The 25,654-nt window shown below is 40.3% G+C and overlaps 2 protein-coding genes and 1 long non-coding RNA gene across 10 annotated transcripts in view; 2 read left to right on the forward strand and 1 right to left on the reverse strand.

The window, feature by feature from the left end:
* The window catches only part of kif21b (kinesin family member 21B), a 69,311-nt gene extending 54,754 nt beyond the window's left edge, over positions 1-14,557 (forward strand). For 5 of the 7 annotated variants that reach the window (XM_076883905.1, XM_076883908.1, XM_076883910.1 and 2 more), the window contains 3 exons: positions 4,019-4,218; positions 5,505-5,641; positions 8,050-14,557. In XM_076883905.1, coding sequence (XP_076740020.1) covers positions 4,019-4,218; positions 5,505-5,604 — 300 coding nt within the window. In that variant the 3' untranslated portion in view covers positions 5,605-5,641; positions 8,050-14,557. The remainder of the gene's footprint in view (positions 1-4,018; positions 4,219-5,504; positions 5,642-8,049) is intronic. The other 2 variants (XM_076883909.1, XM_076883911.1) reach the window with 1 other exon arrangement.
* A 1,665-nt stretch (positions 14,558-16,222) lies between these two features.
* LOC101484303 (uncharacterized) lies at positions 16,223-19,244 on the reverse strand. Its single transcript, XR_191043.2, has 2 exons — positions 19,166-19,244; positions 16,223-19,083 (listed from the first exon to the last, which is right to left on the reverse strand). It is a non-coding gene; the product is annotated as an uncharacterized LOC101484303 (long non-coding RNA).
* A 5,533-nt stretch (positions 19,245-24,777) lies between these two features.
* The window catches only part of cpne5b (copine Vb), a 140,294-nt gene continuing 139,417 nt past the window's right edge, over positions 24,778-25,654 (forward strand). The window contains exons 1-2 of one of the 2 annotated variants that reach the window (XM_076883912.1): positions 24,778-24,967; positions 25,111-25,383. In XM_076883912.1, coding sequence (XP_076740027.1) covers positions 25,265-25,383 — 119 coding nt within the window. In that variant the 5' untranslated portion in view covers positions 24,778-24,967; positions 25,111-25,264. The remainder of the gene's footprint in view (positions 24,968-25,110; positions 25,384-25,654) is intronic. The other variant, XM_076883913.1, reaches the window with a different exon arrangement.

Here is a 25,654-nt window from a genome sequence, read left to right on the forward strand (position 1 = left end):
AGGCACTTTCTTGCAAAGCCGCCCATCCATCCATTCATCCATTCGCTTCCGCTCATCCTTTCCAGGGTCGCGGGGGGCGCTGGAGTATATCCCAGCTGTCATAGGGCGAGAGGCGGGGTACACCCTGGACAGGTCGCCAGTCTGTCGCAGGGCTAACACACAGAGACACAGACAACCATTCGCACTCACATTCACTCACAGATTCACACCTATGGGCAATTTAGATTGACCAGTTAACCTATCCCCGCAAAGCTGCCCATTCAAGTTTAATTTGTTGAATCTGATTATAGACACTGACTGTAACCTGGACTATTCTTTAACACCAACAAATGCAAGAGTTACCCGCAGATCCAGTGACAAAGGCTCAAGGTCACAATTGGCAGGGCCAGCAGTTCTGTACAGATGTTATTATTCCCTCAAAATCGACGTTATTTGCAGAGAGCTTTTTTTGGAGGTCTTTTTGAATTCTTTGACAGAGTCATGGACATCCACCTTTTTTGGAGGCCTGAGAAGGCCCTTTAGTACTTGGCATTGTGACACCACACACTTAAACAGCACAGCGATTACTAGGCCTTAAACCAGGTGTAGATAGCCTCCATTTGTCATTATGTAAAGAGATTGTAATCCTTGGTAGCCCTGAAACTTCAATGGTTTAAAAATGTATTAAAATTTTTGATGAAAGTACTTTCGTGCTTTTCCTTGAGTACCTAACCTTTATGTAAAGTAGCTTTTCAACAAAAATCAGCTGCTGGCTTGCAGGTATGTCAGTAAAGCCGTTCACACGTCCATGTGAGGACATATGGTCTCAGGAGGATATGAGAGATTTCTCTTTTTGCTTTCAAATTGCATTGCTCATGTGCAACTTCCATACAGGGAGTGCAGAATTATTAGGCAAGTTGTATTTTTGAGGAATAATTTTATTATTGAACAACAACCATGTTCTCAATGAACCCAAACACTCAAAAGCCTGCCATCCATGGATTCTGTCAGTGTTTTGATCTGTTCACCATCAACATTGCGTGCAGCAGCAACCACAGCCTCCCAGACACTGTTCAGAGAGGTGTACTGTTTTCCCTCCTTGTAAATCTCACATTTGATGATGGACCACAGGTTCTCAATGGGGTTCAGATCAGGTGAACAAGGTGGCCATGTCATTAGTTTTTCTTCTTTTATACCCTTTCTTGCCAGCCACGCTGTGGAGTACTTGGACGCGTGTGATGGAGCATTGTCCTGCATGAAAATCATGTTTTTCTTGAAGGATGCAGACTTCTTCCTGTACCACTGCTTGAAGAAGGTGTCTTCCAGAAACTGGCAGTAGGACTGGGAGTTGAGCTTGACTCCATCCTCGACCCGAAAAGGCCCCACAAGCTCATCTTTGATGATACCAGCCCAAACCAGTACTCCACCTCCACCTTGCTGGCGTCTGAGTCGGACTGGAGCTCTCTGCCCTTTACCAATCCAGCCACGGGCCCATCCATCTGGCCCATCAAGACTCACTCTCATTTCATCAGTCCATAAAACCTTAGAAAAACCAGTCTTGAGATATTTCTTGGCCCAGTCTTGACATTTCAGCTTGTGTGTCTTGTTCAGTGGTGGTCGTCTTTCAGCCTTTCTTACCTTGGCCATGTCTCTGAGTATTGCACACCTTGTGCTTTTGGGCACTCCAGTGATGTTGCAGCTCTGAAATATGGCCAAACTGGTGGCAAGTGGCATCTTGGCAGCTGCACGCTTGACTTTTCTCAGTTCATGGGCAGTTATTTTGTGCCTTGGTTTTTCCACACGCTTCTTGTGACCCTGTTGACTATTTTGAATGAAACGCTTGATTGTTCGATGATCACGCTTCAGAAGCTTTGCAGTTTTGAGACTGCTGCATCCCTCTGCAAGATATCTCACTATTTTTGACTTTTCTGAGCCTGTCAAGTCCTTCTTTTGACCCATTTTGCCAAAGGAAAGGACGTTGCCTAATAATTATGCACACCTGATATAGGGTGTTGATGTCATTAGACCACACCCCTTCTCATTACAGAGATGCACATCACCTAATATGCTTAATTGGTAGTAGGCTTTCGAGCCTATACAGCTTGGAGTAAGACAACATGCATGAAGAGGATGATGTGGACAAAATACTCATTTGCCTAATAATTCTGCACTCCCTGTACTGTTATTTTTTATTAAACTTTTCTGGCATTAAACACCTTTTTCAGATCGTCTGTTGCAGGTTTTAATTCAAGGTTGTGATACTGTGATCTTAAGTTTAGCTTTTTTTGTATCGATCATTAGCTGGAACCTGTAAAGTCCATTAATATTATAGAAAGAATAATAGAATGATTAAGCAGCTAGACATATTTATTAAAAACAGATGTTGCCAGAGTAGGATCCTTCCTATATTCAGCTGATTATTGTTAGTGTTACACTTTACACATCTGTGAGGGTCAGCTTGGATCCATTTGCGTTGACGTACTATAAATTTCACCATCAGAGGGTGAACACAAGGCTCCATGTGAAATTCCACATCTGCTTTTATTTTTTTGTGACCTGGAGATACTATACTTGAGAAGGCTGTCTGAGTATAATCCTTATGTGTGAGCACCATGGGCGGGTGTTCAGGTTCTTTCTGTCCTCTGTTAACATCTTTGTCTGCTAGCAGGCAATGTAACCAAACACAGTTTTCATCCAACAGTTACTTTGTCTTGCTGTTTTAAACACACACCTATGTTTATTCAAAGCAATGTGAACTCTGCAGTAGATTATGGGGTTACAGAGGAAATTATAGCTATTTGGATAATTTTCCTCCTAACATTGAAATCTCTCCCAGCTCGGACTATTGTTCAGTAGCAGTTTGTGATTTGCAGGTCTGCTGTAGCATAAATTAACCTTATTTTTAATGGTAAATTGCGTTCCTGCAGAGTAAGAAAAAGGGGAATAAGATATGTTCTGTTTTAAATTGTGCATCTTTTTCGACACATGCCAATCAGCCATATACATTTATAAGTAACTGTTAGTACAAATTAGAGAAGTAGAACAGACAAAAAAAAACCTCCACCAAAACGAACCTGATGGGAACAAAAGTAAGGAGTGACTTTAGAAGAGTGCGCTGTTGTTTTGATTAAAAGCATATCTGAAAAATGCACGAAAATAACATTAATGTCAGAAGCAAATAAAACAGGCAAAAGCAGATTAACATAATAAAAGTTATCCTCCTGTGCAGGTGTTCCACTCTTCAGAGCTAAATTAATCTGCAGCCCAGTAGGCTGAGATAAACAGAATAAAAAAGAAAAACAACAGCAAAGCCAAAGCTTAGGTAATAATAAAAGTTTAATAAAGTCCTGCACAAAATCCAAATAGCGTTTTTGAATATTTCACCTAATTTTAAGAAAAAATAATAAAATAAAATAATAATAAAATAATAAGGTTTAATATCTCCCCTCTGCTAAGACATGGTTCATTATGTTCTTCATTTTTTCCCTTTATTTCATAAATAAATGCAATAAAAAAAACAAACAAGTGTCCATTTAGATGGTCTTTGTCACAATACAAAAATAAATTCTGGAGCGTGCTCTTGAAATGAATACAATTAATCTCATTCTGACAGTTTCTGCATTTTTGTAATGTCAGTGGGGTTATCTTAGCAAACATGAAACAGATATTCCACATTCAGCTCGTACATTGCGCTGCCTTTGTGAAATACTGAATGCGCAGACACACGAGCTAAGAATAACTACGTAATTGAGTCTAAATACAGTCTCTTATTGAGTCTCTCAACCATACATGTTCTTATATGTTGCCTAGCAACAATGCTGTACCCTTTTCCATTAAAAAAAAAAATAAATCCTGTTTTACTGTTGATAATTTCTATCCATTAAACACCAAGCACTTAGCATACTTTATAGAACTTACTTTATAGAACACGGTGACCCAGATGTCTTACAAACATACCTGCTTTAAAACCACTGGATTCATTTTTAATGCAATCCCATCTTTCTTTAACTCCCAACATCTCTTTGCTTTGAATTCACAGCAAATCCCAAACGCCCACAAGGACTGGGTGTGTGCTCTTGCATATGTACCAGGAAGGCCCATGCTGCTGAGCGGCTGCCGCGGCGGCATGCTGAAAGTGTGGAACGTCGACAACTTCACTCCCATTGGAGAGATCAGAGGTCACGAGAGCCCCATTAATGCCATATGTACCAACTCAAGACAGATCTTTACTGCTTCCAGGTAAATTTCATTTAAAACTGTGCCCTGTCATAGTATTGTAACTCCATCAAAGTGTCTAAATACATTGATTAGACATAATGTTATGACCACCTGCCTAAAATTGTGTTGGTTCCCATTTTACTGCCAAAACAGCTCTGATCTGTCGAGGCACAAACTCCACTAGACCCCTGACAGTGTGTTGTGGTATCTGACACCAAGATGTTAGCCCCAGATCCTTTAAGTCCTGTAGGTTTGCCAGGTGGAGCCTTCATGGGTCGGACTTGTCTGTCTAGCACATCCTGCAGATGATTGATTGATTGATTGGATTGAGATTTGGGGAATTTTGGTGCCAGATGAACACTTCAAATTGGTTCTTGTGCTCCTCAAACCGTTGTTGAACAATTTTTACTTTGTGGCAGGGCGCGATATGCTCCTGGAAAGAGGCCACAGGGAATACTTTTTCTCATGTACCCATTGTTGGGGGTCAGACCTGACTGGTCTGCAGCTATGCAGCCCCATTTACAACAAAATGTGATGCAACATGTTATCTGACACCGTTCTATTTGAACCAGTATTAACTTTTGGCCATTAGAGTTACAGTAGCTCCTCACATATGTATATTTAAAGTTTGCATTATTCACTATAGCAATCTCACCCTGCTGTCTATAATAGTGCTCAGCATGTGCATTAGTTTTACCCTTTTGTAATGACCGTGATCTAAACTCACTACAAGGGTTGTTGACAGTAAGAGCAACTGAAGGGTGAGTCTATTAAAAGCATGGATGGGGTGTGGAGGTTGGGAACCAGGGAGCGTAGTGCTTACAATTGAGTTTTATAAACTAGTGGATACTAAAATGTTTGCCCTTTGCCAAAAATGTTTTTCACAGTGAAATTCTAAATGATGCTGACTTTATCTCAGGCAGTAATCCGCAGGTATGTGTCAGCAGTGAGAAGGTCATACTCCATCCTATTTTTGGCCAGATTTGTTCTGTTGAGCTCGCAGCGGCATCAGACAAAGATAATGCTTATTTACTTGTAAGTGTGTGATGCAGTGAGACATTTTGTGGTTTCCTCAGTCTGCTGGTTTTTATTTATTTTGTTCACTCCTCATTCAGCTGTTGGGCTTTCGCTTGAGATCGACTAACTTCCCTTCACTTCTTATCCTCGTCTTTAATCTCGCTGTTTCTCGGTCACCTTCTCTGCGGCTCATGTTTGGTCTCTCAAACCGCCTTCCTCCTCTCCTCCCTTGTTCTTCACCCCTTCCCTTCCTCCTGCCCCTCTGCTTTCCCCCGTTCTGTCAAACCCAGTGACTGCAGGGTGAAGCTGTGGAACTATGTGCCAGGCTTGACCCCGTGTCTTCCTCGACGGGTCCTGGCCATCAAGGGCCGAGCCACCAGCCTCCCATGATTGCCTGTTCTCTGCTCACCAATCCTTCCCTCCTCTGGTATCGTCTTAACTTACTTCCTCTTTCTTCTCCTTGCCTTTTTTCTTTTCCCTACTATGAATTTTCTTACGTGGGTGACACAAGTTTGTATCTCTTTGCTTTTCTCTTTTTTCTATTTATTTATTTTTTTGTTGGTGTTTTTGTTGTGCCGGTCTGTTTGGCTCAGTTTGTAATCTGTTCGTGGTTAATGGTTTGATTGCGGACCCCTTCTTCCACAAAGACAAACAGCTTCTTCTCGACTGGAAGCAGCTCACAGCTCTGTTCTGAATCTGTCATTTGTGTGCGTGCGTGCGTGCGTGCGTGCGTGCGTGCGTGTGTGTGTGTGTGTGTGTGTGTGTGTGTGTGCAGATGTATTCTGTCTGTGCGTGCTGGACTATTAAAAATGACTATTTTGACATTTAGTTACATAGTTGCTTCAGTGAGATTTGAAGATGTGAAAATCAATGCCACCGTATATTTGTTTAATCAATAATGGGCAGTATTTCTGCCGGTGTTCAGCAAACATGGCTGTCTTCAGGGTCCGTCCAGGCTGCGGGGGAGATTTTAAGATGAGAATTGTTTTATTTATTTAGATATAAGCTGCAACTGTGAGTGTATTCATAAAGAGGTAAAAGAGAACAAGGGAAATGGTATAGTTGTTCAACTTGAGACTTCCTTTGATGACAGCAAGCTGAGCCGAAGATGGTAAGATTTTCATTTAGCGTGAGCAGGATGGACAGGATTAGGCTGAGCAGTATGGAGATAGAGTTAGAGACTCAAGGCTGGTTTTGACATGTGCAGTGGAGGGATAGTGGATATATTGGACCAAGGATGCTGAATATAGAGTTGCCATGTTGGAGAAAAAGAGGAAGATTACAGAGGAGGTTCATGTATGTAGTTAAGGACGACATGGAGAGGGTTGAAGTGGCAGAAGAGGATGCTAGAGAAAAGGTGAGATGGCAGTAGACAATCTCCTGTGGCGGAGCAGTCAAAAGAAGAAGAAAAAGACCTTTAGTTATTGAGTTTATATCCCTTGCAGAAACCCTGCAATTAAGATAAGTTAACTAATTGGTGCTGGTTGGTGGTTTTTGGTGCCTTTGGGCTAAGCTGGGTTCTGGCTTTCTGGCTACAGATATTTAGTGCAGTCTTGTGACTGAAGACGTCCTATTTCATAGAAGTGTTTGAGAAAATCACCCTGAGGCTAAAGTGATCTCAGTCATCAGTGAACACTTCCATAATGATCCCTCAATCTATACCTGCATATTCCTTTTGTGAGCTACAACCTCAGAGTAGAAAATAAAAATAAAACAGGCTTTAGCTTGGAAAAAGCTCCATGTAGTGTAACTAAATTCATCCCATGATTCGCTAGATTATAGCAGCAGTAACTGTATGACTTTATCAGTCTTTTGCAACACTTTTATTCTTTTCTTTTTCAGCCTTTCTGTTGTAGATTTGCTGCGGTGCTTGAGGCCATCTGTCGCACACAGGGATGTCCACTCCTGGGAAGATTGGCGCTCTGTTAACACACCAGAAAACTGCCAAAGTTTCTGCTTTTATAGGAGTGCTCACACTTGCTCATGATCAATTAAACCAAGTGAATTTGATTAGCAGTACCTGATTTCTATTTGCCTTCTTAAGTCCTGTGGAAGCAGTAAGGCTGTAGTTAATGCTTAGTTAGCGTATTGTCTGTCTTGTCTTAATGTTGGTTTAAAATGGAGCACTGTAACAAAAAATAATTTCCCCCAGGGATCAATAAAGTATTCTGATTCTGATTCTGATTCTGAAAAAAGAAATGATCAAGTCAACACTTCAAAAACGCTACTTTGTGACCAGTGGGTGACATCACAGCACTACGTCCATCTTATGTATACCGTCTATAGCTTAAAAAATCCACCCAGTCTCTTTCGCTTACCTTTACCAGGGTTGCGCGAGAGGCTGAAGCCTGCTGCCATGGAGCGAGCAGCGGGGTAGACTTTGGACAGTCTTATGAGCAACATATGTGTGTAGTGTTAATTGAAACTGCGGTGTTGTTCTGTGCGTTACCCAATTGACTAATACAAAGTGGACCTGAACGGTGAGAATGAGCAAGCGGAACTGTGAAAATGAATCTGCACGGTTAGCAGAGTAACAGTGATGCTGTGGGCGGGTTAATTGGATTTACTTGTTGCAGAGTTATGAACCTGCTCCTAAACTTTAGGTTGGAGAGGTGTTTTTACTATGACACCATGTGGAAGGGTCTTTAATGAAGTCTGTGTGTGTGTGTTCGAAGTGCTCTTTGAAGTTCGTGTCTTTGTGTTGTGTCTGATGTACAATGACTTGTTTTGAAAGCAGGAGTGCCTGATTGATGTTCTGTTATTTTCTCCCCTTTGTTGTGTTCGCCTTGATTTTCGACTGCTCATCATCCCACCTCTCTGTCTCTTCATCTCCAGCGACAAGACGGTGAAGATCTGGCTGTCAAAGGTGTGGAGGAAGAGGTGAGAACCGGCGGGACGGCGGTTCCTTTGTCAGCCATTTTTCCACAACTTGAGCCACTGATCTGTGACCTGCTCGCTTCTACCACAGAAATGTGACACTGAAATCACAGTTTCCAAGGCGATCGGAGTGTCTTTTTTTGTCCTTCTTTGTCACAAGGCAGCACGACAAAGCCGAGGTGAAATATGTAGTCAAAAGAAAAAGTCTTTGCCTTTCAGATTGTTTTTTACTGCCAATTTGAAAGTGCCATTCAAATGTGGTGCTACTTGGAAAAGATAAACAGCATCGTGCCTGGCTGTGTGTCTGCATCAGGCAAAAAGGGATTCTCTCCTGACATGAAAACTACTGCAACTTGGTGTCAAATAAATGAAAAAGTGTCCTTCTGTTCCTTCAAACAGTGAGCTGGACCTGCTCAGAGACATGTGTATTCATGCATCTGTTGTTTGAAAATTAAGACACAGCCTGAATTTAAAAAAAAAAAAAAACCCCCAAGAGGGACGCTAAAGAACTGAGACCTGTGTTCATCCATTCAGGAGCGTTGTGGCTGTTAGGACGCTGAACATAAGTGGACAATCATACTGTGTGTTCACAGCAGTGGATCAACAGACTATCTTGGAAATACCATCACTTAGTCTTCTGCTTTTGACTGTGTTTTCTCCCTTTACGATCAACTTCCTCTCACTATCTTAGTGGAACTTTATTGTTTTTCATTTTTGTAATATCTTGTGTTAATTTATTATTTTCCCTACCTCAGTTGTTTTGGACTTACAGTATGAGGTGGGAGTGAACATTTTTACGGGTCTCCGTGTACAAAAACACCTGGTGCTCCACATATTGAAGTCTTTTTTTCTTTAATGCTCTGAGTAGCTCCTGGTCTCTGTGTGGATTTGTCCTCTGTGGGCCTCGGGTTATCAGACTGTCTGGCTGCTGACCTTGCAAATAGGAAACACGTCCAGTAGCACAACCGAGGTAGCACTGGTCCTGGAGGACCCGAACAGACTTTATTATCTGCTCTGTGAAGTGCTAACTGCGGCAAAAATAAGAAACACCCCTGCAGATGCACACGACACAAACAGAAGACGCTCCTCACACGTTCTTGAGTGCCGCATCGAGGGCAGAGAGCCAGATCATTATCCAAACCAACCGTCAGTGTGTGTGGCTCATACCTGCCATTTATCCTCGACGCAAAGCATAATAGGAGCGCTACTCGTTTCCCCCGGCCTTTTTTCCTGCTCCACTCTGATCTTTGAGGTTAGTAAGAGTGTCAGACTGACCAGCCTTACTGAGGAGTCCACCTCTTTCCCAGCTACTTCTCCAGGAAGCCAATTTAATTAGAGGTCTCGCAGCTCTCACCAGCTTTTCAGGCAAGATTACTTGGGTGAAAGTAGGTCATAACTGAGAGGGATTTATTATTAACATCCCAATTTTCTTCCACCCACTATTTGCTGCTATACTTACAGACAGGAATAAACTTCCTATACCTGTGCACTGATGTACAAATCTGTTTATGTGGCAGATTATGTGTGTGGGCAGCACATACATATGCACAAACTGTGGACACACACAAATAGACAATTTCAGAGGATGTTTCGGTTATCCATCTTGCCTGATAGGTCCTGGCGTCCCTCACTGTGTTGATTTAGTGTCTCTTTAATGAAACGGATTCAGCACTGCCATGTTCCACTGAGACAAACGTACACGTCCATACATGTCGACGGGTGACAGCGACTCTTTAAAGTAATTTAAAAATCTCCTTTGTTTTTTTTTGTCTGACACCTTAAAATGGCAAGCATTCACATCTGTTTATTAACTTTTCCTGTACTGCTCCAAAATGACAAGAGCTTCTTTTAACACATAGATGTCTTACCGTTCAATTACAAAAAAACAGCAACACACAATTCACACTCTCTTAGTATTACAGCTAAGCTTCGTTCAGTTAGGCAATATCACTCGGTTTGTTAAAAAAATAATATATTGGTGATTTAGTGCACTTTTCCTTATAAAAGACCCAGAGACATACAGTATGTAGTTGAGTTAAGTGATGCTGGGATCATAAAACAGTGTTCACGTTCAAAAGTGTGCTGAGAGTATGAAGTGCTTTCAGCAGGCTTTCTATCAACTCTGCTCTGATACGTGAGTATGTTCTGCTGCTGTTTCATGTGTCCAACATGAGTTTGAAGCTGCTTCCACTCCAAAAACAGTGACATGCAGAAGTTTGAGCACCCCCTTTAAAAATGTCTGTTAGTGCCAATGGCTTGGCAAGTAATGTTTGTAAAATTTTTATTTTAGCGTTTTTTTGCAAAAAAAAGGTTTCCCCAGCCACTGGCTTAAACATAAGACCAAAGCTCGATTTATTGACTTAAGTATTTATTTTTTTCATCCAACCAACTGAGCACTCAAAGCTTTTTCTACAAGTTTCATTCAGAAAATTCACTTTCTACCACTGACACAGAGTCACACTCCAGTGGCACATTGTGGCTAACTTCAGTATCTTGGCCAGGGTTTTCCCGGCACGTGGACTGAAGGAGTCAGGGATCGAGCCACTGACTTTCTGATTGGTAGACAGCCCACTTTACCACCTGAACTCTCCCCAGACGTCTTTATACACTGTGACCGCAAACTTCTGTTCTGACTTCATCGGTCCACCAGACTTCTCTTTAGGATTTCTAGACCTCAACTTAACCATCCATCGTTCCTTTTAACCACCATCTCTCATTTATGTTTACTAACTGACCGCCTCCTCAAAAACACTTTCCTATCTTCTTATAGCTGTTGCTGTGTGGGCATCAATTATTTACATTTTTAGAGTGCTAGGCAGCTGCTGAAGGAGGACAGTGACTGCTCTAGTGTTGGAGCATGAGTATTTGCAAAGCCTTTAATAATTTGCATCATCATCAAGCCACGGCCCAAACGACAGAACTAAGGTCTGAGATCTCAGATCTCTTGGGATGCTCAAACTTTTGCGTGCCACTGTATCGGGGTTTTGGAGTTCTTTTTTTTAGGTGGGGAGGTTGTAATGAATGCAAACATTTTTATGGGGTCAGTATGATGAAGCATTCTTGGGTGTTATTTTTGCTATGATTAGAAACTCAGGTAAAGGTTGAAGGATAATATTAGTCATAACTTGACCCTGTGAATTTAGCTAGCTTTTTGAATCAAACAAATGCCTTGTTTGACAGATTTTTTTACTTTGAGAAAAATGGTACTGTCAGTCTGTAAAATAGCCATTTTCATGTTTTGATTTTGCATCTGATTCCCTTTACTTGTTATCTTTGTACTGTGCTTTTGTGTACAGAGCGTACACAGTTAAGATAGCATCTTCCCAATTTGGCCAAAGAAGAAGATGTGCACTGAATTTTGACCATAAATATGTACAAAATAGGGTATTTGTATAGTAGTTTGAATATAAAACTGGACTGAGTGTTGAAAAATGTGATCAGTGGGGTAATTAAACTCCCAAACTAACAAGTTGTATACTTTGACTCCACCGTACACTATGTATTTATCTGTGCCAATTAGCCAAACTGACCCTGCTCACCAGGTTGGTGATGTGTTTCACATGGTAATAATGCTGAGAAAGGATTTAGCTCTTTTTTCAAAACATCTCCATATTTCTATTTAATGCTAGGATCTTGTAGTTCTGTAGCTTTAGGCACTCTCTGTGGTGCCCTGTGCTTGTACATTTTCTGAACGATGCAGATGGTGCTGATCAGAAGTCCAGAAACACCTTTGGGGGGGAGGGGTAATTTAAATGATGTACACCTGAATCAAAATCTCCTAAATGTCTGAATTTGGACTTGTTGACTGTTAATGCGTCACGCAAAAGATGCAATACAAAAATGATGACTCTGCATAAAATCTACTCAGAGAGTTATTATAAACATGCAGAAGCAATAAACTATCATCTGACCTTGGATCAGCCCAACCTTGAGTTGCCCCAAACTCTGAGACTTGTACTTCAGCATCACTTCATTACTTGACGATGTGTAAATAGTTGTGCCAATTCCTTTTCACGTATTACAGAGGAGATGCCGTTGAGATTAAGTGTCGCTCCTTTCTCATTGGCTGACTTCAGCTGAATCTCTGATAGCTAGATTTAGTCATACTTTGAAAATGAACACAAGGCTGTTTTGCAGCTATGTAATTAAGCCATGTTTTAGACTCAGTTTACAAAGAAAAGCTCCAGCCATGAAAAACATACTGAAAAGAGGACATCCATTTAGATCTGTAGTAGGAGTAGAAATGAGTAATAATAATGTTTCTGCTGATATATTATGTAAGATAATAATTCAGTCATAAAAAAGACAGATCCCTGTTGTCCCTTTTTTTTTTATAATCATGGGAAGAAGAAGTTGTAGATTTTTATAGCTCCAGCTGATATGTTGCTTAATCTGTAAAACCCATTAATCTGTAATCAATAGGAATCTTCCTAAAGACTAATTTTGCTAGTAAGTTAGATGAGATAAAATAATAACATTGGCCAGACATATTTTGTGTGGAGCTATATGAAACCGTTAATCATGTTTAATTGTTATCAGTTAGTATTTTAAATTTACTTATCTGTATAGCACTTTCTGCCATGTATAATGTTGCAAAAACAAAAAGTATTTTGCAGTGGTGGCTAACCTTTGGCTAACCTTAGCAGGGCTAGCTACAGTAGCGTTGGGCTCTTCCTAGCGTCCACATTCCAGTGCACAGTATCGTTGCACATCACGTCAGATGCCTGGTTACTTTCCAGTTTATCCTGACAAAGCTGACATACAGTCTCTCTTAATTTAGTTTTTTAAAATTCTGCACAACAGCACTGGCTAGCATGGTTAGCACCAGATGCCACGGTGGCGCAGCAAGTTCTTTGAACCAGTTATTGCCGTTGTACATGAAGAAAAAAAGGACAATACATTTAACTGACTAGCACTTCTAGCACTGATTAGCAAGAGCAGCAATATTTAAATGTCTAGTCGACTAGTTGCACATCTTGTTAAACATTAAATATCCAAAAGCAGCACCCCCAGTGTTAGTTAAAAAAGCAAAGCTGCGAACAACAAAACAAGCGCTCACACAACCATTTGCTGAGCCCCACTACAAGTTAGTGTTGGTACATGTTCACAGTTTATATTGATAGCTGTGGAAATCCACAGCTATATATAAGGACATACTTGGACAGGCGTCACAGTGGTTTGATTTATTTTTATCTATTCTTGCAAGGTCATTTTCTTTTGCTGCAGAAAATGTAACAAAAACCCAGCGAGCAAATCTGATGCTCTTTAAAACAGGTTTCAGTGCTCATTTCCCTCCAAACCAAATAAAGATGAGGGCAGAGCTGCTTTTGTTACTCCTTGCTCTCATTGCTGTAGTTGTTCCAGTTCTGAACAGGTATTTTTGTAATGTAGCCCTACACAATGTGAAATTGTCATTTGGTTTAGGAAATAATGCTAGGGTACTTCTGTAGGTGGTAAACTGCTTACTTGCTACTGTCATTTACTTCTGTAAAGGATAAAATAGACAGTGCTACTATTGTTATCTCTTTACACAGGATATTGATCACAGTAGAGGCCCGTTCACAATGTTTTAGCATGTTTACAAATCCAAATTCGCTTTTTCTTATTACATTTTTGAAACTATGACTTGGTCTGTTGCTGTTTTGGTGGTGGGGCTTAGCAAATGGTGAATTGACTGAATACAAAATATAAATCTATTCGTTTTCACAGGCAAGAAAATTCAACATAGGACTACAGAACAGATTGGAGAGTCAAGCTGCCAGTCAGACCAATCGTGTGATTACCACCTTTAGCCCTTTGTTTCCAGCCCAGCCGTCTTATGACTGTATGGGGGGGAAAAAAACTCAAGTAGTCAGTCTCTCAGCATTAGCCTCATGCCTCATCCAACAGGCCTTACTGCCTTATCAAACAGAAGGTGCACGTAGGACATTGATAATCATTCGCCAAATATCCTGAATCTCTGATGACTGTAGATTGTCCTACAGATTGTGGAATTCTGTTCTTAGTGAGTCACCGTCTCTGCTTGCTTTATCATTATGGCTGAAAAAGACTTTCAACTTTGCCTCAGGCTGCTGAGAGGATAGGATCGTGTCTAGGCACAATCAAGAGGGCACTTTACGGCTCTGCTGCTTGTCAGTGAATCTCTATCACACACCAACACACGTCTCCTCTGCAGCGGCTCGAGTGCTTTTTTTCTCCTGGTGTGTGTAGCATGGTAACACAATATGTGGCAGTGTCTGTGAAAAATGTACTTATGGGACATTCATGCAGGGTCAAAGGTCATGTGTGCCTTTTATTGCACAGACTACTCCCTCTTAAATGACTGTAAATATCTGTACTTTTTTTTTAATATATATATATGATAATGTGCATGCAACCAACCCATGTAAAATAAGTTTGAACTGTAAATAATGTAAATAAATATTTAAAGAAGGATCCAGTGTTTCCTCAAGACAATAAATCAGTTCAAAACAAGTGCATTTTGTGGTTTTGAATTCAATGCGATGTAATGTTTGTGCATCCGGCTCAGATCTTTTAGACTTCTTCTGTACGCATTTTGAGTAGTTTTTCAAGCAAAATGTCATCAACATTCACTGATTTTAGCCCTTTAAATGTAAGAATATGCGGATTATGTGGTATTCCTGTACCAGATATAGCTCACTAAGCTTGACGAATGAGTAATGAGCATTCTTCAAAGGATAATTTAAATAAAGGTTACCAAAGCTCTATTGTGGATCATAAAGAAATATCAAAAGTCCCTTTGGAGAAGATGAAACTCATTATCAGACATTTAGTTTTGTTATTAGTTATCGTATTTGCCCAGCTTTCTAACTTCTTAGCTCTCGAATCTGTCTGATATGAAAGACCAAAGGATCTCTTACGTTGCAGATGGGAGAGGAGTTATGATCATTCAGTACAAACAGACCAACAGGTTGTAGACGATGAAATGTAGACATGGGAGGGCATGTTTTTCAACTAGATTCATTTCTTTCTACTTCAGGGATAGAGATGCATTTCCAAAACTCATAAATCTTCATTTCCTTTGCAAACTCTGATCATTAACTTGTGTCGGGCTGCGCCTGGCCCAGCCGCGATGGGAGACACAAGCACTGTAATGTACGATGGCCATTAACGCCTCAGAGGAGGCAGAAACCATTTGACGATGCCAGTCACAAACAAATAAACATCCATACACAAACCCTGTCACATCCCAGCTGCATGTGCTCCATCTGCTCTCTTCATACAGCAAACTGCTGAAATTTCATTTGAATGCCTCCGTCTGTTTCATTACACTTCAACGTTCCAGTAAGTCTGTTTTCACTAGCTGATCCATCAGTCTCTGTCCTACAATATTCATCACCTTGTAACTAAAAAACACAATATGAAACTCAGCCAAATACCCCGAGAGTGTAGCTGTGTTCTATATTCAGAGTGTACTGGTAGGTAAAACAAAATGAAAGTTTCCAGTATCACAGTAACCTTGGGTTTTTGCAATAATGGCAGTGTCAGTGGGCCACTTGGCTGGTCTGTCACTTTCCACAGTTTGCAGAAAGAAATCTGTGGGCGTTGCAGACATTCTCAGTTCAACTCTTTGATTTTTACAGTAAGGAAATACCTGCAGAACTACTGATATTCCTGTCAGCTTTAACATTTTCTGCTTGTGTTACAAAACCTTTAAACACCTAAAACTCTGACTGATGCTGTCTTTATTTTCACAGGTGAGCCTCACAGTACCAGCAGCAGTAGTTGCGCAGTCCAACTCCCCATATCTTAAAAGGGATTTAAATTAAAGGCTCATACATGAGTACTGTTCACCAGCTTGATGCTGCCTGTTAGCATAGACATAGTGGATAATTTAGCTAAAGACCCAGACATTTTCCTTGGTAATCAGTGGAAACCAAAACAGAGCCCAAACCGAATATGCCTGAAGTTCAAAGCTAATGTATGATACACATTCACCAGCATGAAAGGTGCTTTTGTTTCAGTTTTAATAATAAATAGAACTAAAATTGACATTGTCGCAACTGCTCAGTGTGTTATGAGCTGCCACTTATGAAGCACACACACTTTTCCAACTGAATTCTTAAAACCTTACTTTATATGACTGATCCTAAATGGACAATAACAGAAATGACACTTTATTATATAATTTATTAGATTCCCCCCCTTTTTGATGATAATGCAAGCGAGGAGGAGCGACATTATGGAAACGAGCCCAACTGTGGAAAAGGATTAAGACTGAGACAGAAGATGAAACACAAAAAAGAAAGGAGTTTGGTTTTGAGTGCTGGCTGGGGAAGAAGAAGAATCATGTTGAGGGGGGGAGGGGTTACAATAAATGGGAAGCTGCAGGCTTATTATTTTAAATAAAATGAAGACGCAGTAGGAAGCACCTCCAGTGTGACATTAAGGGAGGTAAACTGAGAACATGCTCCACACATATTGAATAGGGAACTGAACAAATGTGTGGAGCGCAAAAGCTGAACAATTTGCTAATGCTATACCTTGAAAGAACATATATACGGATAATAACTGTGGAATTAGAGCCTTTATAGCGAATGATTGACACTTTAGGTTAGAACCTTATTCACTCTACATAAATTCACACTTAGGAAGAGAAATAAGTGAGAGGTACTCTGAGAGACAGTCGTGAACTGAGGATATTAGCGCTGAAGAACTAATAAACTTCTTTTTCTGCAAAAAAACAAACCACTGTTTTTCACTCAAACAGCAAGCATTTGCACATTTGTGCACCCACTGAGCACAGCCTTGGACTATCACCCATATACCACAGTCTAATCCCATTATGCACTCTCTCTTTGAGTCCGGGTTTACGCACACCCCGACGCTCTGTGGTACCAGGCTTATTCACATCAGAGGGACACTCAGTCATTCATGAACACAGACGGAAAAAGCACAGTGCTGATTTAATAATTATGTTTAGTGGGAGCTTTTGTGAAACACTGTTCATGAGTGTATAATATACTGAATACTTAATTAATTGACAGATTAGTCATATTCAAGTAGGCAGGTTCACTAGAAATGACTCAGCTATAAGGCCAGAGACGAATTCAGTGTCACTGTCATAGGTGAAATCCAACGCTTTCTTTGTTTGTCACTGACAAACTTTACAGTCCAGAGCTAATTGGCTTCATATTATGACATTAACAATGTAATTATAATTCGGAGATGTTCACTGAATCATTTTCTCAGTTTTAAAGGAACAATTTTTCATTTTGAGAAGTACACTTCTTGCCAAGAGTCGAATAAGAAGATCTGTTCCACACAGGTTCTGATTTCCCTTAGTGGCTGCTGTCCTGAGACCACAGTGCGCCTCTACAGTTATACAACAATTACCTCAAACCATTATGATGAGCCCAAACTCCTTTGATGATTTCCCCTTTGCTGTGATGAAGACCTGAAACTATTTTAGAATATGCTATCCTCCTGTCGCCATAATTATCTCCAGTGCATAACTGTGACCTCTGACTATTTAATTTGGCTAAGATGTGACAGCGCCTGGTGTAATCAGTGCAGCTGAGAATAGAGCACCTCACTGTTAATTCTTCCAACAACCAACAACTAAGTCTTGTAAAATGTGGTAAATAAAAAAAAGTGAGTGGTTGACTGAATCAATTTTAACGTGAAGCATCATGCAACGAAGCAGGCGATGGGTTTAGGGCTAAGGGGGCGCTGGTTTGACTCAGTGTTGAGCAGGTGACGCTCTCCCTCTGCTTTCCTCTTACTGTCTGTCAATAATGTTGAAAAAAGCCAAAAAACCCAACCATGGGTTAAGTTCATGATATCTACAGTACTTGCCATCTTGCCAGTTTCCTTAACTCCATGAGAGACAGGGAAATCAGTATTATGGGCAACTGATTAAGGTTGCTGTGAGCTTTATGACCCTAGCTCCAACTTTTGCTTATTGCATACAATTTAAGTTAATCTGGGGAAAGGATCTCTAACCGGAGCTCCACCATCATTAATTGTTAGATGGCTTGTTATGGAGTCTTAGCATAAAGACCTAGGTTGAATCAGTCCAAAGATACCTTTATGGCTCTCTATTTATCTGTAATGTTGTAAGAAAATGGAAAAAAGAAAGGGAACCCCCCCCAAACGAAACAACAGATTGCACAACATGCTAGCTAGTTTGCCCCGTTCCCATCTTTGTGCTAAAGTCACAGGCTGCTGGCTTTAGCTCAGTATTACAAAATATGGAGTTGATCCTCTCATCTAACCTGATCATAAAGGTGTGGAAGTAAGTATGCAACTTATTTGAAAAGTTCCCAGCCAGTAGGTCTAGAAACGATTGATTTCAAGGATAGCTCTGTTTGTGCTGTGCACTATTCTGTATATTTTTTCACTTGGTGAAGTTTTTTTTGGATTTAATGTTCCTTTTGTTTGCAATTTTCTCTCTTGTGGCTCTTGAGTCACCCAGCTGAATGTATTTACAACAACATCATCTACATCAAGAATCATAAAATGGGTCACTTTGTGTATGAAAATACAAATACTTTCTCACAGATCATTACAACTGCAGACAAAACAACAGATTTATGACAACAGGTTAAATCACACATAATGTGTTGTGAAATAGCTATTTATTTATAATTTTTTTTCTTTATTTAAATACTTTCCAGTCCCCTTTTGAATCCACTTTCTTGGTATTTCCATGTAATGTGTGTTTCTGCCTCTCACTTTATCTTCTTCTCTGAGTCTTTTTCTTTTGCTTGCTTTTTTGTGCTGCTTTTCCATGGCAGGAAGTTGTAGGATACCAGAACGGTGAGAAGGTAAGTAGCCATGCCAGTGTATCCACCGATTACGAGACACAGCGGCTGTGCCAGCACGAACAGACAGAACACGTTCATCGACGCGTGGTCGGTCAGCTCCACCCGGTCATCCTGCGCGGCCTTCATCACTCCAAAGAAATACATCAGTGCCAGCGCCGGATAAAAGGCCAGTTCCATCACGATGATGAAGATGACGTGGTGCCTTTGGATTTAACGTGCATAGTATTTAAAAGTAGTTTGTAAAAATCCACTGACTTATTGAGTATTTTCAGAGACACACTCACCCTCATGAAATACGCTCTCTCCCAGACAGAAATCCCTCTCAAGTGTGAAAGAGGCTGTGACAGAAAAACAGACTGGGACCTTTGATCCTTCATCACAACAGTCTTGTCAAACATTAGCCACCTACTTTCTTCCTTATCGGGACACTCGAAGGTTGTTGACATCTCAACGTGATCTGGTGTTTTTTTTAAAAAAACCACCCTTTTAAATACTCCACCTGACCAACACAGTGTGCTTTCATGAGCATCATCTAAAAAGTTAGCGCGTTCCTCAACAGTTCTTAAAATATGTCAATTTAACTTTCATTTTTTGAGCACATGAATAAGCTGACTTGTGTGAACTGAATGACGTATCATAAATTAATTACGTTATAAAATCTTGAACTTTACTTTTACACAGCATGTCTCATGAAATGTTATTTTTTTAACATCTTTTGTGATCTGACTTCAAACATACACACAAAAGAAAACTATTCAGTTTGAAAACTATAGACTAAGTTTCAAGAGATCGACATTCGGGGTCAGGAGCACATTCTTTTCCTTTTTTTTTTCTAGTGTAGCGTTAGAGAGGAATACTGATACCACTTTAATGTCTGTACACCAAATATGACGCTGCTGCCATTAGTTAGCATAGAAGAAACAGGACTGCCACTTCAGACTTGTGGTGGTAATAACATTTAATTACATGTAATTACAAGGTAATAACCAGGTAATACTTGTATCAACCTTGGTTGTAAGCTGATCCTCTGACTGAAATGTATAAAATGCACAGAACCATTTAGTAACAGTAGTTTGTACTGTAAAGTGTTTGTTTAGGTAGTATAGTAACCTGTCAGGATTACAGAGATAATCTGTGTACAGATGTTTTTACTTAGGACACTATGACCATATTATAATACAGAAATTAAAGCTATTTTATAGCCTTAACTCCCCCCCTCCTCCTGCCCCTCCCCCCTTTGTTTGAATGTAATAAAGTAAATATTATATGTTTGATGTTGTGGCTTATTACCTGGAAGCATTTGTGGTAGTTTCTTTGCAACAATAACCATAAAATTGGGGTGAAAAATGCAACTATAGAAAAAGTAATAACAGATTAAACCAAATGCTGGGAGGTATAATGATGACCTGCAAACTATTGTGTTAGTTTTTTCTGTAACAACAATGACTCAGGGCTGGAAATTAAAAAAATGCCCATTCCTATTATATTTCATGGTAATATTTACTACAATTGAAACCCAAGGACCAGAAAAATATTCTGCATTTGCTAAATGGAAATGCTATAATTTTCAAGTCAAGCATAGGTGCTGTGGTTAGTTTAAGTGACATCACCGGGATGTGCAACTTTGTTTTATTAATGTAGCTCTAAAGGGTGAATGGCAATCTAACTCTTTAAATCATAGTTAACAAATCTGTTAATTAGACACGTTTCTTCTTATATCACTATTAATATAATGCAGTGTTAGCATTACTTAGTCATTTTATTGTGGATACATTTTGCTTTGGCATTCCAGCCATAAAATAAAAAAAGGCTTTTTGAGGGCAGTAAAAGGCTAGATAAATAAGGGCCAATTTTAATGGTGCCAGCTTGTGTGACACAGAGCTGAGCACTCCTTGGATTTTCTTCCCTGTAGAAATTTTGCCTTTAGGGATTTCTTTGCCACTGTGCTCTGTATCATTTTCACTTTATTTTCAGCTTTTAAACTCAGACACCACTTATTAGCAAAGACATAAACCCACTCAACATATGGTTCTCTAGTACAAAAAAAAAAAAAAAAGAGCATCCAGGCACCTTCCCATGAGAACTCAGTGATGAACTTTCCCCACAGCAGGAAAACTACTGCATCATTAAAACTTTTGGGTAAGTAGCTGCAAGTCTTCTATCAAGGATTTCATAATTAACTCTAAGAGCTTGTGCGTCTACTGTAGACCTGGAAAAATCAGGTTATTATTATTTTGCCAGTGGCTCTGGCACAGCATGGAGTTCATTGACTTACAAGTACTGCAGGAGCGCACGGGCTGTTAGCCAGCCCATCAGCCACCTATAGGCTGCCATAGTGGCTTCCCACAAATACTGTATATGTGTGTTTCCCTCAGTTTGTCAGTCTTGGAGCAATGATTCATAAAAGCCTTCTTTATGCTGCTTGGCACCTCAGGAGGGATTTGATTTTGGATTAAACCACTGGGCCACAGAGCAGGATTACACTCTGGGAGGGAACATGTGGTCCTTTTGAACTGGGTTTATCAAACCCCCTACTTATCTACAAGGTACAACTGAGTAGACTTGTGTCTTGCAGAGAGGCACACAAAGCCTCAGCACCCATTTTAAATCCAATTTAATCATAATCAGAGGTCATAAGTCAAAACCACAGTATTGATTTAAGCTGCAGCAAATAATTGTTATCGTAATAGTAAAAATAAATAAATAAATCTGAGTTGTGCTAAATTAGAACGACTGTTCCAAATGCTGTTTTGAGCACAGAACTCATAATTTGATTTTGCAGTCTCTCAGCTATGTGGTGATAATTGTGATTTACTTTTGGTACCACTTTAATTCTAAAGGTCCAAATTATCGCCCTGTGGTAGTCAGGATAGGCTCCACCCCCCATGACCTTGTAAAGATTAGCAGATGAAAATGGATGGATGGATGGATGTATGTATGTATGAAGGGTCTACATCAAGTAAATGACACTAAATGCTTCATATAAAAGGTATAATCCCATGTTAAATTTACACTTGATTCTGAAAACTTTGCTTCATTTACAATGACTACATTTCAGAGAAAGACATTTAAAAACCCCACTCAAAGCATTTAATTTGAGTGTTATTGAAGCACAGCCATATAAATCAGAATATAACCTTTAAAAGTTTGATTAAACATTTGAACCCTTTTGTTAAAGATGTTACTTAACACTACTTTGTACTAAAATGAAATTAAAGCTTACTGAGTAATAAAAAAAAAACACTTTCTTTGGGCTCAATAATTAAAACGAATTGAAAAATATTTGTTAACTGGGAGGTATAAGCACAAAATCTTACAGGTCCCAGAGCTTCTTTAATATTATAATTTCAGATGTTGTGTGTTTTTATATTTAATAGCGCTTGAGCATGAAATCATACACACTTTTCATTTTAGAGGAGAAAACATTATTTTAGCGCCGTCACAGGCAGGCTGAAAATACTACCTGTACCTCCACCCCTACCCCCACCGCTTAATGGGGCATCCAAAATGTATTGCTTTGTAAAATATTCTTTGTTTCTTAAAAAAAAAAAGAAATGTTAAAACCGCAGGTAAAATAGATTAAACGAGTAAACAAATGTGTCCCTACTTCAGGTGGGTAAAAAAAAAAAAAGCTTCATTTTCTTGACAGGGCATTTGTTTGCTTTTGCATAATTGCTTCCAGAAAGGCGATCTTTTTGGACAGCATGACGCAAGTAAGAATAAACACAGTAATTAGCGTTTAGAAAACTGCAGGAAGCTGAGAAAATAGGACGGAGAAGGAGGAAAAGGGGCATTTGAATCTCCTATGGTGTTATTAATGTCACTGGCAGTACAAAGCATTGACCACCTCCGAGTCCGTGGCAGATGGATGGGAATAGCATTTAAAGAAGATGTGCAGTATTTTAGAGGGTTTTGATCACTCAAGTTGACCCCACAATATTAAGAACTAATGTAGCACAGATAATCAGATATTGCTTTTATATGGCCCAATGAAGAATTTATTTGAAAAAATACGTTTGATGGTATGATATATGATCAGAAATTCATAAAATATATATGTTTTTTTAATTAAATCTGCTAATTTGCAAATGAGAATAACTGTTATTTTTTTCCATCTATCTATTTTCTGTCTGTGATTGATGACTATCACTGACCAGATGCAACAAACACAGAGGTATTTTTCTATTTAACTCATACAGTGATGTGTTTTCTTTCTTTTTTGTCAGTAACCAGGAGGCAAAACATTGCTCGGTTTCAACACCCCCTCCCCCACAGAACACCCTGTGTTTTCAGATCACAGCACATGAAGGGGTGGAAATAGATTTCGTTTTGATATGTGGATTCCCAGTTTTTAAGAATATAAATATGCAAAATATGTCGTATTTCTGAAAAGTCTGCCATCCACAGGTTACTACTCAAGGCAAAATAGATAGATATTGTGAAGGTCTTCTTCCTCCCCTTCCTGCATCTTCTTTTTTTTGTTTGTTTTTGTCCTCTGGCCCTGATCCTGCCAACCCACTCTGTGGAACATCTGCAATAGCATGCTCACCCACTCTAAACAGCAAACCCTTAAAATACATGAATCATCCTGGAGAGAAAAGGGTGGGTATGTAGATGTGTGTGCCTCTTTATCTCTGCTTATGGGTGACATATGAGAAAATAATTTGTTTTTATACGTGCACACTGGTGTACGCGTTGGTGAGCACGTGTAAAAGAACGACTGCATGATTGTATGTGTGTGTGTGTGTGTGTGTGTGTGTGTGTGTGTGTGTGTGTGTGTGTGTGTGTGTTCCTGATCCTGAGTTGGAAAGCTGTGTGGGCAGAAGCATCCTGTGCCGGTGTAAATTGATTTCCAGAATCCAGACGCTAGGTGCACTATGCAGGAAAGAGCTGTGTGCTTCTGCACCCATTTATGAAAGGTGGTATAATGGTTTATGGCTGCATGTGTCTCTGTGATGTGTGTGCGAGAGATAGCAATAGGGAAAGGAGAGACAGAGAAATAGACAGAAAAGGTGCAATGACACAGAAAAATCTGATGTCTCTGTTTCCATATTGACCACAAAAGTAACAACTACACTTTTCCAAGTAGGTGAAAAGGGGCTCCTTTCCTGATAATAATGTTTGTTTATTCACAATTTGTGAGAAGAGGACGGACAAATATGTGGAGTGTCAGAACAAGTGAGATAAACAGTGAGGTGATGGAGAGAGACCAGCGCACATGTTGCTTGTATTTAGGAACCATACTTATCCAAAAATGACAAACCCATCACTATCTTGACAGGCAGTGGCATCAGTTTAGCATATTCATTACAATGTGTGTGTGTTTTTAGCTGCACAACAACAGGCTAATGGGGGGATGGATGATGGCCATTAAATCTTTATGTAACTCCCTCACTCTAATCATCATTGATTTTAAATCAGCCAGCATGAACACTTTTTAATTGGCAGTTCTGACTGTCTGAAAGTGTTGTGCACAAGCCTTCCATCAAAGAAAGATGGGAAACATTTGCACGTTTGACTGTGTAAGCACCTAAAGCTGATCCTGCTGTTTTTCTTTCTTAAAAAAAAATATCTCAATGGTTCACTGTGGTGTTGAATTTCTTTACTGTTTCGCATTCTGTTATGCCTTCTCAAAAGTCCAATATATAAAATGTTCCAATATAAAAAATAAAAAATAGATGACTAAATATTGTGCTCCAGCTTTGCTCTTCAGCCGTCTAAACATGGGTTGCCCCGACCAGCAGGACTGCTTCCAATTTGCATTCAGTCTCACAAGCATCCTTCAGGACAAGCAGCTTTTTGATGCCACGCCTTAGAAAAAGTCCAAAAATACGAAATAACATCAATTAGTCATCTGCTATGACTGACACTGGAGTGCACGCTGAAGAGGAGGCTACACAGGATGTTGCAGGGTGACAACAGCAGCGCCAGTGTACAGGGTTGCCAGCACTTGATTGTAATTCCGTGTGGGAGGAGGATGGGTGGGTTTAAGTGTATGTAGTCATTCCTCTTCACACGCTCCGCTGTGCGCACACGGTGAAGACAAAAGCAGAGCGCGGTCCACCTCTCCATGTGACGTCCAGCAGGTCGGTGAAAGCGCAACAGTAATCTCAGAAATCAAGAAAAAAAAATAAGTATTTACGCTGCGCAGAGTTAACCAAGTGCGCCCTTTTCCTTTTCCCCCCCTGGGTGTTCCCTCACTGGGTACTCTCCTCTCCATCCTCTTCAGCTTCAACATTTGTGAAGTGGCTGCCTCACCCGGTCGGACCGGAGGCCGTCTGGTCTCTGATCTGTTATCAGGAGTCACCGGAGACTCGCTGCGCACCGCCGGCGCCAGGCTGTGCGCCTCTCGGATCACACCCGAGCCACCACGAGCTCTGGCGATGGACATGATGGAAGGAGACGTTATGGACAAGCTGGAAGACACGTCATCGGTGTACGACTTCGACCCGATCACCGGCAACATTCCGGCCACCAAAGTAGAGATCACCGTCTCCTGTAGGTGAGTCGACGCGTCCGCAGAGAGCGGAGAGCGCAGCGGACCACCGGCGGTCAGGAAAGTTCGGTGTTCGGACTGCATGTTAGAGCTGTGCTAGAAAAGTTGTGAAAAGCGCCCCACCCAACTCATCCTATACGTGTAGCTGCAGATTTTGCTGTGCAGACCGTTAGTTTCCATGGTTTGGTTTACAAGGAAAGTTGTTTGTATCATTTTTTTCTACTTAAACTCTCAGTGTACGTGTGTGCATTTATTTGAGAAAAAGTTCCAATTTCCC

The sequence above is a fragment of the Maylandia zebra genome, linkage group LG5 (genome assembly GCF_041146795.1).
Source record: "Maylandia zebra isolate NMK-2024a linkage group LG5, Mzebra_GT3a, whole genome shotgun sequence".
NCBI classification, from domain to species: domain Eukaryota; kingdom Metazoa; phylum Chordata; class Actinopteri; order Cichliformes; family Cichlidae; genus Maylandia; species Maylandia zebra.